General features: G+C 34.6%; 1 protein-coding gene across 11 annotated transcripts in view; it reads left to right on the forward strand.

The window, feature by feature from the left end:
* The window catches only part of LOC135103494 (calcium uptake protein 1 homolog, mitochondrial-like), a 32,289-nt gene extending 21,864 nt beyond the window's left edge, over positions 1 to 10,425 (forward strand). For all 11 annotated transcript variants that reach the window (XM_064009866.1, XM_064009861.1, XM_064009863.1 and 8 more), the window contains 7 exons: positions 1,208 to 1,322; positions 1,571 to 1,731; positions 3,493 to 3,609; positions 5,614 to 5,745; positions 6,268 to 6,391; positions 7,171 to 7,260; positions 7,642 to 10,425. In XM_064009866.1, the coding sequence (XP_063865936.1) occupies positions 1,208 to 1,322; positions 1,571 to 1,731; positions 3,493 to 3,609; positions 5,614 to 5,745; positions 6,268 to 6,391; positions 7,171 to 7,260; positions 7,642 to 7,796 (894 nt within the window). In that variant the 3' untranslated portion in view covers positions 7,797 to 10,425. The remainder of the gene's footprint in view (positions 1 to 1,207; positions 1,323 to 1,570; positions 1,732 to 3,492; positions 3,610 to 5,613; positions 5,746 to 6,267; positions 6,392 to 7,170; positions 7,261 to 7,641) is intronic.
* The last annotated feature ends 1,748 nt before the right edge of the window (positions 10,426 to 12,173 follow it).

The following is a 12,173-nucleotide window of genomic DNA, read 5'->3' on the forward strand; positions in this document are numbered from 1 at the left end:
AGCTCTGCATCAGGAGCATCATTCTTGCTTCCATATATTCTAATGATAATTGGTAATGGTCAGGAACTGTCTTAGTCACCAGTTGAATCTCCTTTCCTATTTCTGTCACTGTACTTTTGTGGCATTTTGAAATAAGAACTACACTTACAAACTGTTGTGTGTAAGAGTAGCCATTCATGCTACTTCAGCTTCTTTGATTTTTTGCTACAGAATAAGTCTATAATTCTAGAATTAATAAGATTAATAATCACATTCTGCATGTTTTTTATTATACTAACTACAGCTTACTTTCTCACTTGCCTTAGTATCTTTTGTTTACAACACTGATGTGTAAGGAAAAATTTGTGTTGTGGACACTGGAGTACTGATGCTCATTCAAGCATTGAATTTTCTTTTTTCCACAAAGTATGTAATGTACAACAGTGCACAGTGCCATGCACCAGCCTTTCATGATCTGCTTGCATGACATACCACACAGTGCTGGTGAAACAAAGACCTTGCAGATAAGCACCTGCTGTGTCTTGAGCACATTACACAGTACTATTTTGTGAACCACCACAACATTTTCCTTATTTACCAAGTATTAATATTTATGGGCTTGCAGCTTCCTAGTGTCTCACTCATGAAACTGATGGAATATTTTCTTTGTAAAACTTCTGCACCCTGTGGAATACTTGTATATTTTAAGAATTAATTGGCAGTGCTGTAATCCCATAAATAACTGAAGGATGGGTGTAGAAATTTTTATTTATTGACAATGAAATGTAAAAATCTATCTAAAAGAACTGTTTGATTCTATGACTGCACTTACTAAAAACTAATGTCAAATAATTGTTACTCACCTAAAGTTTCCTATATCTATGCATTTTAATTTTTTTTTGTGTGTTTGGGTCTTGAGTTGTGTGTCATCAGTTTATTCTTATTGTACTCATTGAATTCAAACAGCACAGTGCAAGTAATTCATTAAAAAATTGAAAAATATTAGTAATTATTATTTAAAAGATTATATATATATATATATATATATATATATATATATATATATATATATATATATATATATATATATATATATATATATATATATATATATAATTCATAAAATATCACTACTAATTTAATTAATAACAAAACTTGCAGTTTTCTTTAATACTAACATTGTCTATGGCTGTGTGCAGATATTTATATTTTCACATTTACATTGCAGAACACCTCCTGCAAACTTGAACTTGCTCTGGATGAAGACTCAATCTTCTACAAGCTGGGCAGTTCTGGCCTTATTTCCTTCTCAGACTTTATTTTTTTGCTTACTGTACTCTCAAGTGAGTCAGCTGTGGACAGTAAAGTTAATTGCTTTTTTATGATGACCAGAATTATTACTAAAAACTTTTTTTTTTTTTCTGGACAAAGCTGTGAAGCTCAGATTTTTGTTGATATTTTGAAGGATATATATTATTCCATTGGATGAGAAGAGTAAACAGATTAAATACATAATTGTTGCAGGTGAAAGTTCCTCAGCACAAGTGGCCTTTGTGAAAATTTTCAATTCAAGAGATTTTCTTATTTGCAGCCTCTCGCCGCCACTTTGAAATAGCTTTTCGTATGTTTGATCTGAATGGTGATGGTGATGTGGACTATGAGGAGTTTGACAAAGTGGCCACACTGATACGCAACCAGACCAGCATTGGGGCTCGCCATCGTGACCATGCCAACACTGGTAACACTTTCAAGGTGAGCTCAAAGCACCACAGTGCCAGCTGAGGGCAGATGATTCACAGCTTTTTTTCTAGCACTTGGAAAAATGTTTATTTTAAGATTGTGCAGAGAACTCTTTGCCAAAAATAACTTTGATTTTGTCTTCTGGTAGTCTTGTATATAGAAAAGCAAAGAAGTTAAATCTGTCTAAAAGGATCAATTGGAGTGACAAGATACGATGATGAGAGGAATGAGATTAGTTAAGAGAACTTTGGTATGAGTGCTTGTGCAAGTAGTGTACATAATAGTGGTGGAATGAGTGAAACAAAAAACACTGAGGTCACATGGCCATATTGAAAGGATGAAGGATAAAGTGCATACTCGTTTATGAATAAAGTTAATGGTTTTAATAGAAGAGGAAAGCTACTTGCAAGGAAAGGATTAAGAAATTAGTAGATTCCAAGTGCTTGAACAAACAATAAAGAAATGTTTGATCAGGGAAAGGAGGAGGCTTTTCTGCCATGGTCACCCTCTTAGAGGATGCTCACAGAGCGAATGAGGCATCACAAAAAAAAAAAAAAATAAATAAATTATTATATATATATATATATATATATATATATATATATATATATATATATATATATATATATATATATATATATATATATATATATATGTATAAAGCCCTATTCATAGTGTGACTTTTCTTTAATGGTGAATTGCACAAGACTGTTCAAGCTACAGAACTGATGGGCTCAATAATTCCAGAAACTAAATTTAATCCAAGATATGCCAGATACCCAAACTAATGAAAGCAATGAATGATAGAAGAAAATGTATCAACACAACGTCTCTTACTTGTACAGTGCAACCTCAGTTTTCGAATTTAATTAATTCCTTAATGCTGTTCAAAATCCGAGATGTTTGGAAACCGAAACTATTTTCCCCTTAGTAATCAATGTAAAATGGATTAATCTGTTCCAGAACACATGTCCGCTTTGTCTTAGTGTCCTATGACAGATGCTCCAAATGCCATGATGACTGTTTCACAACATATCCAGCTCAGAAATGTATTATCCAGAAAGGATGTATTTAATGAACTTAGTGACATTGAACTCATCAGAAGATACTGTTTAGATCATGCAGGTATTCTCTTTGTCATTGATCTAGTGAGGGAGGCCTTACAGTGACACAGCGTGGAGAAACACAGTTACCGCTAAAATAGAGGTGATCATAACATGACATATTGCTACTGGAAAAATGCAGTTGTGGAGTAGTGATGGCATTGTGGGGTCATCATGGCCAGCTGAAAACTGTTTTTGTTTGTTTACAATGAGACTTCAACAGGATCACATTTACCTTATTTCAAAGACTGAATTACTGTCTTACCCACTGTGTCTCCTCCAAATACAGAAAAATGAAGGATATATTTATAGAAAATATAAATTAGTAATAAATGGCAGCTTTTGCTTCGTCTTTCTGTGTTTGAAATCAAGTAACTTTGTTTGAAAACCGAATTATAGTATGGCAACTGAAGCAATTATGAGTTCAAAATTTTGTTCAAAAAACAATTTGTTTAAAAAGTGAGGCATTTGATAACTTAGGTTCCACTGTACTTGCAATCAAACCATCACTCACATTTTCTTGGCTAGGCTGTAGATGCTATTGTCCTGTGGATTATTTTACTGTTAACTGTGGCATAAGTCACTTAGGAAATATATGGATTGGTAATGGACAGATTTTCACTGTTCAGTCATTTATATAAAAGTTGAGAGGTACCTTCTTTAATTCCAGGGAGTCAACTCAGCCCTGAGTACATACTTCTTTGGCCACACCTTGAAGGAGAAACTGACCATTGAGAAGTTTTTGTCTTTCCAGCAGCAGTTGCAGCAAGAAATTCTCAGCTTAGAGGTTAGTAATTTGTTCTTTTTCATGAAATACTGTAATTTTTCAAGTTTTTAATATTAACCTGTACAGTGTTGTGCTTTGTCAGAGACAGGGATTGTGTCAGGTTGCATTTTTTGTATATATATATATATATATATATATATATATATATATATATATATATATATATATATATATATATATATATATATATTTTTTTTTTTTTTTTTTTTTTTTACCCCATAAAATGAGAAAAAAAAAAATTAATTACGAGCAAAGTGAAGTTTACCATGGAGGTTGTTGTTTAATTTTGAGCAGCCCATCCCAGCCTGACCATAACGCTATTCAGACGCTAATATCGTTGGAACTATGTGGCCAATTGTAACAAAATTAGCACCATATGATAGCACAACTCTATCAATTTTATATGATATACCTTTTATTTCTTCTATTGGGTGAACTTGCAAAAAATTGAAGGCTGTCAGAAATGGGATTTTGTCAGTTTCGTGATTTTTTTTTTTTTTTTTTTTTTTTTTTTTTCCTCAACAAGTGTGGACACATACCACTGAACACAGAATGAAATTTCCTATCCAACAGTATACGGCACAACCATTTTGTTCTTGCAAAGTTTTGAGCTAGAGCGATTTGAATATTAGGCAAGTTCTCAATGTGCGTGATGCTTCCATAGTTGCATTACTGACAGCTTCGCTCATTAGTTGCCTTCCAGGCGTTTTACTGGTATATATATATATATATATATATATATATATATATATATATATATATATATATATATATATATATATATATATATATATATATATATATATATATATATATATATATATATATATATATATTATTTCCATGCCATGAATGGAAGTGTGGCTGCCATACAATTTTGATTTTAGGATTTGTTTTCCTTCTCAGAGCTCATGTTATCATATTAGAGATGTATAATTTTATTTTTATATTTTTAAAGTTTTTATTCTCACCTTTACATACACTTTCCACAACCCTGTAGTCTGTGTAATAAATAAGTACTTTACATTATAAATACCTATAAATAAACAAGAATTGTATGTTCAATAAAATGGCTGGATGATCTGGCAACACGTGCAGTTCTCAAAGAAAAGAGACTTTCAGTTTTCCTTTCCAATTACTCTGAAGTCTCATTTCCTATTTCTTATGCCTTACTGATTATAGATTTGAGAAATAACTTCATAGGAGAAAGTAATTTACCTTTTTATGTGATGATTTTTGGGGAAACACAGTAGCCCACTCTGCAACAATATCAATGTGCCAAAACATTTACAACCAAAATCTTTATCCCTCTCCAATACTGTAGTTTTCAGTTTCATTTTATTGCTTTGATATTATGTGCATGTTGACAGGCATAAGAAAAAAAAATAATAATAATAATAATAATAATCCCCTAAAATGTCTCAGTTCCTACAGAAGTATTCATTCTATAATAAATCCGAGCCCAAAAGATAGGTTTGTATATGAAAACATTCACTCCTGGCTTGTCAGAATATACTTTGTCACTGTTAATGACAAGTATTACATATACAAACAAAATTGAAGGCCATAATTTGGCTCAAAAATGAAATTGTATATGTAGGTACTAAACATTTCCTTAAGATGTACATACTAAACACTGCACAGGTTAAGGGAAAACAGAGTGTTGAATACATAAAGTGATATGATAAGTGACAATTTCCATTAGTTTGACCATGTGGAAAGAAAGAGTGAGTGACAGAGAAGATTGGTAAACCAGTAAATAACTTAGACAAGATAAGATAGTATGAGGAGAGATCTTGAGCAAGGACATAGCAAATAAAGACTCCAGGTATACTGCTTCATAAACTGCCATTTTGAAGGTCTAAAAGTTGAATGAACTTAGATTTGCATTTGACTGCGATTTTTCTTTGTACTTTCTCTTTTACCTAAAGATGTGGAGCCTGCATTCTTAGCCTGAGATGATGGCAACACTGATGATTTACAAACTCATCTTTTCTTGGTTAGTTTCGCCGCAAGGGTCCCAACGAGAAAGGATTAATTACTGAGGCTGATTTTGCTGAGCTGCTGCTGGCATATGGAGGTTATCCTACAAACAAGAAGGCCAGGATGTTGAAGAGAGTGAAGAAAGCTTTCAAGGTTGTAATGAACATTTCTCATTTCTTCTCAATATGCCACTTCTCCCTATGATATTTCTTTGGTTTGACTATTGTAATATATAGATGGAAAGTTCTCATGTAACTTGTCTTCTCTTTAGTCACCTTCAATTATTCATCATCTGATATCCCTGTATATAAGGCAAATGCTATAGTGAGTGGTCTACTTACTCTATGAATTATATATCAAGTGTGAATTTTATATATGTACATTTAGATTGGTAGTTTGCAGAATATTAGATTGCTTGAATTGTGCTATAAGAATGGGGTAAGTGAGGAATTTCTAGCAACCACTTCAGGTTTACGAAACCTTATCCTGAAACGCAGTGAGATGTCACAGTGATTCTAATCAACTGTTTAGTATATTAAAAGATGCAAGAATTCATATTCACATTGGTATCCATTCTAACACAGATTTGTTTCCATTGTTGGCTGTATTCAGCACTCATAATTTTCTCAGTAATGCACTTGATAACTTGCTTATTGCACTTTCCTCTGGACACAGGGTGAGGCTTCCCAGGGCATCAGTCGCATTGATTATCTGAAATTCTTCCACTTCTTGAACAATATCAATGATGTTGACACAGCCCTCACATTTTACCATATTGCTGGAGCTTCCATTGATCCAGGTGAGTTAGAAAAATTATATCTACATCTGTCTGAAAAATTATATCTACATCTGTCTTTTTTATTTATTTATGTTTATTTATTTACTTATTTATTTATTTATTTATTTATTTATTTATTTATTTATTTTACTGTGGCTTCATTTGTTCTGTTCCTTCCATATGTTGGTTGAGTCTTAGCTCTGGAAAGGAATCACCTGAGAGAGAAGTACTTCTGACTAGAATTGATATTGAAACTAATTGAATTTTATGTGGAAGGAATTTTATATAGGCAAACTACATTTTATGAATGCTCAAATTATATTTTTTAAAGTTACAAGTGAATATAGGAACCTTTTAAAATAAGAAAAGTGTTAGAATACGAGACAAAGGAAGTGCGAGAGGATGGGAGAAAGGAGTGGACTGGAATGTGTAGGGATGAAATGTAAGGACAAAAGCAAATGTCGACATTTGCCATGACCCTCCATCGAAGGAATCTTAAGTAATATTATAAATATGTATATAAATTAACTTTCTCTCTTTAGATTAATACTTAGTTTAGGAATGTCATTTATTACTTATACATGCACAAAATATCTCGTCATGTTCTTGACAGCTGAGGTCATATAGTGGCAAGGTGAAACATGTTACATTGTAAATGGGCTGGGGTCAAAGAGTGCCACTCCTCTGACCAAAGTAACTGCTGCATTAGGGGATCAAAACTCACACCCTCTTAACTATGAGTCCAATGCCTTACCTGGCTTCTATTTTATTTGTGCAAATGATGTCTTCTTGCATTACAGTTACTCTGAAGCATGTGGCCAAGACTGTTGCCCATGTGGAGCTCTCTGACCATGTGGTTAATGTTGTGTTCACCCTCTTTGATGATAACAGTAAGTATGCCAATGCCATAGTGTTCAGAATATCACAAAGACCTTGCTGGCACTGAAGTGTAGATTTTCCTGACAATAATATTATATCAATTTCTTATTAAACTTTTGTATTCATGGTATGTTTACTTTGTATTAGATGAGCCTAAGTTTAGGAGTTTGTAATTCCATTGTGCATTTATCCCCACAAATGCTAATGATTTTATGAAAAGAGAGAGTTTAAATTTAGTTTTTATTAATCCTGTAAAACTTACAAATTACCAAGTGGGGATTTTTACAATATCTGCTCCCTTAAGAAACTCCTAGGAACAAGTGTCAGATGAGAAGAATGTTCAGGCACAATTTACTTCTATGTTAACAAGCATGCATCCCATCTTCCCACAGATGATGGCCAGCTCAGCAACAGGGAATTTGTAGCAGTAATGAAGAACCGGTTGCAGCGAGGTCTTGAGAAACCCAAAGACACTGGGTTTGTCAAGCTGATTGCCTCAATGTTCAAGTGTGCCAGAGAAACCAAACCTGTCCTTCTGGACATATGAGGGAAGGTGCGTGTGCAGGATGCTGAGCTGAAGGAGGCAGAGTGGAAGAAGCACTGTGAGGGATGCAACTGTCGCAAAGGCAAGCACCAGCATTCTGATGAAGAAAACAAGGAGCATGAAAAGTAGTCTCTCAGTAAGTTGAATTGATTGATATTTGTGAAAAAGAATAACTTTTTAAAGAGGAAGTGAAGGGAGTGTTGTTGAGAGGATAGAAGTTATCATGAAGGTGGAGGCAGATGATGGGTCAGGTTAAAGAGAAAATATTTGGCAGTTTGAAAGGATGATACGTCAATGAAATCTAAGGACAGGTTATTGTGGTCATCTAATTTTGCAAGAACTTAGCATGATACTTCTTTGATATAACTATAAGGATAATCCAAAAAAAATAAGTGATGAAAAAATGACACAAATCTATGGGATGTTTGTTCTCATCATCATGCAAGGAATGTCGTGCCACCTTATGACATCATTTCATTATAGCACCTTAAAAATCATTTGATCAGAATCATGCAGAGTAGAATTTTTCACTTACAAAGAGAAAATTTTTATTATTCATCAGACAGGCAAGCTTCACCAAAACAGGAATAATTTGAAATGAAAAGATTTCTTAATTTATGTAGGGGAAAATTATGATGAAACGTAGAAATGCTGTGAAAAGTTGTTGATGATACAGATCATCATAGTCAAATTTGAAAATTATGCTCCTTAATGAATATGAAAAAGATGAAAGAATGACATTGAAAAAGAAGAGCGTATACCACAGAGAACAGACTGTTGTCAAAAACAGTTGCGTCTTACAAGTGCACTGCCAGCCAGCCTTTGCTTTCATACATCAGTCACTAGATATCCACAGCTTTTACAGTCCTGAGACTAAAATCAGGGCAGGTATAGGCTTTTCATATCCTCTTTTTCTTGTCCTTGAAGTTTTCTTGTTTTAATTTTTGCACCCAGTAAACTACACTTACCTTCACATTTGGTTTTCTGTTGTCACTGGTCTGTAAACTGGATTGAATGTTAACAAAATATTGACAGTATTCTGAGGCTGGTGTGGCAGTGTTAGTGGAGAACAATTTGTTAAGAGTGACAGTATTAACTGAACAGAGATGTTTGAAGCAGAATATGATCCCTCTGAAACAGTGTGTGGCAATCCCAGCACATGCATACTAATAAATAACATAGATTTTCTGCCTAGCAGCAAGATTAATTGTTTATTTAAAATATATTAAATTAGAGTTCTGCAAGTCATTTACATGGAAATTCTAAACATATTACTATGTAGCAAAATCTTTCTATCTTAGACTCAAAGGGTATATTTTGGGGATCTGTATCTTTTCATTCATTTACTTACAGCATGGTAAATAAGAGGCACAAAAATAGAATAGGCATTGCTCTTTATATATAATGTAAAAGACAGATGACCTTTCAAGCACCATGACAACTTGCACATCCCCTTGTATGCCTCTGGAGATTTAGCTTTCCAGGCCAGCATTGATGCACTATTTCAGTTGGGTCGTTTTGCCAAAGCAAAGATAGTTTATACCTGTTAATAAAAAGATAGTTCTTATAGATATCTCCAAGATTATTGTGATTTAGCACTACTGAGGTATATTGTTCATTGTTTACCTGCTTGTATTAAATAACTGCTTAAATTTAGGGAGTCAGTAAGTATTGGTGTCTTGAAATATATGAACAATAATATGCCGTTAGTACAAGAATCACAAATAGAGATTTAGAAAACAAAATAAACATGATGATTATGTGATATTGTAGAACCACTTGTAAATTGAGATATTTTGTACAGATGCTCACGTATGCATAAAAATGGGAAATCAGAAAATCAGAAACAAAGCTTTTTTTTATTATTATTATTATTATTATTATTATTATTATTATTATTATAATACTTTTCTGGCTTTTGGTGATATGATTGCTTGCTGCTGATCTGCCTCATCCTCCTAATTATTATGCACCAACTCTGCTTTACTTAAAGTTGTCTCATCACATTTACATTGGAAGGAAAGGAATGAACTCTATTTATTTATTTTATTTGTTTATTTATTAATTTATTCATTTTTATTATTCTTCATCTTCAAACAGTTGACCCAAGTTATGCTTAGCAAGTCCATAGGTTTCATTTTCGCGACGCGCTTCAAGGTGTGGAGCACGAGTGAATGGTTTGAACATGTTACCTGTCTGTTTGGTCCCATTGTCGAGGTAGGTTTGTAACGTGTATCCCTATAAGTGGTAGAATTGAGGTGACGTGGAAGCCAGGCAGATTTAATACGTATCTGGAGATGGGGAAGTGGCTTGTCTTCATGAAATAGGTTTGGTAAATTCCTGCTATGGGTGGATCTCGCGATTGGTGACCGTGGTGCTTTTGAGAATCGTGATATAGTTGTAACCCATCATAGTTTTCTTCTTCAAATCTTTATTGTTGATTTATATGGTTACAAAAAAGTAACGTTGCCGCTTCTTATGTACTCTAGTCGTTATTTGCAATTTTTTGCTCAGGTTGTGTGCGGACGGATCGTTGAATGAGTATTTATTAAGATAGTGAAGCGTTTTACAGATTCTCAAGCCTGAGCGATGTTGTAAAGGCAATGATATATAAATAAATATAATATGTTGACATGAGTCTTGTTTCCTCCAACAGCATTTTTATCTCTTTCTCTTCAAACGAAAAGGGAGCAGTGAGAAACCACAAGAGCCTCATTTATCTTAATCATCTGCGTCGGGTGTCAATAAACAGCGTGAGGATCTATAGCTCTTGAAAACTTGCTTTTATCCAGAACAGCTCAAACTCAAGAAATTGATATTATTTTACCAGTGTTGATCCTCCATGATTGATAATGGTGGTACTTTTTTTTATTATTATTATTTTTATTTATTTATTTTTTTCGGAACCCATTATTATATTCTAAGAGGGTGGGAGGAGTGTCCGTAATATCGCCTTTTCTTGCCGACCATTATCGAGTATTTGCAAATCTGAGTACTAAAAGGTCAATGTCAGCAATCAACAGGTGTTATTTGCTGCAAAACCTTCCCCTCCTCTCCCCCTGCCGTATCCCCCATCCCCTCTTCCTCCCTCCCCCCTCGGCCACAAACCGTCATTGATTAGAGGTCGTCAAATGTCGATACACACATCGACGAAAGTCCCGAAATTCACAAGCAAAACAGCGTGTAAATGCACAAATTACTGATCATCTAGTGGGAATAGTGTGGCTTGAAACACTTTAAATAAATCCGTTAACTAGGATTTAGATGCTCATCTATTCAACAGTGGAATACAATGGACGACTGCTAATCAATAACTGCTTTGCCATAGCTATAGGGCAGAATTACTTTCCTCCATTAACAACGAACGTATGCTCTTCTGGTGAAGGGACTGGGGTTGGCGTGCAGATTATAGCCCTTATACCCGGCACGTATACGTACTGCCTTCAAAGAACAAAGGTAGTCATTGGAGGGGGAAAAAAATGAAGTACAGTTTTGTATGCTTTCGCTTGATTCTTATTCTTAGGAACATGACAGTGGTGTGTCTGACCAACAGGTGACACTTACTGCTCAGAATCAGTGAGTTAAGACAGGGACGACGGCAGAAGCACAAGGAAATCATCTTTATACATGGCGTCATAGGAGTGGGAATGGAGAGACTGCTCGAATGGTCCAGTTTATTTCGGGGTCTGACATCAACACACTGAAAGTACACTTCGATGAGGTGGTTCAGTCATCACCAGGGACTTACATAATGCATTTATGAGCAACAAAAAGACATGGAATGTTTGTTTTCCTTAGAAAAATAAGTCCTTAATTCTTTGTCAGAGGGAATCCCCTTTGTCTCTCACTGAGGATATGTAGCAATATGGCTGGCTAGATTGATATCTTGGGCATCTCTGGTCACTGTACCAAGGCTAGAAAGTATGTCCTTCGTATTTTTCTTTAATTTCAAAATATTTAACTCTATCCGGGTGGGAAAGCCTTGCTCCGCCATTTTGATTCGTGTGGCCGGGGCCCGAGAGGCGACGGCGGCCCAAGGTCCACGCCGCCCGCCCAGCAGATACACGTGGCACCGCCGCATCCGCCCACACAGAGAACGGGAAGATATTCATCAAATAAAACTTTTCAAATGCCTCCATATGACTAATTAACATAACTACTAAACATTATCTACTTATGTGATAATACTGAGAACATATCTCCATACACTTGTCCATGCAGGATGCAAGGGAGGTGTCCATAAGGGATTTGTTTTTATGCAGTAGGGTTTCTCTCCTCACGTATTTTACTATTACGTAGTACATGTATTAATATTTTCTCGCTATACTTGAAGCTCTATCTGATATAATTTAAAATGTTTTTATGATTCTAAGCATATGA

The sequence above is a fragment of the Scylla paramamosain genome, chromosome 9 (genome assembly GCF_035594125.1).
Source record: "Scylla paramamosain isolate STU-SP2022 chromosome 9, ASM3559412v1, whole genome shotgun sequence".
NCBI lineage: Eukaryota > Metazoa > Arthropoda > Malacostraca > Decapoda > Portunidae > Scylla > Scylla paramamosain.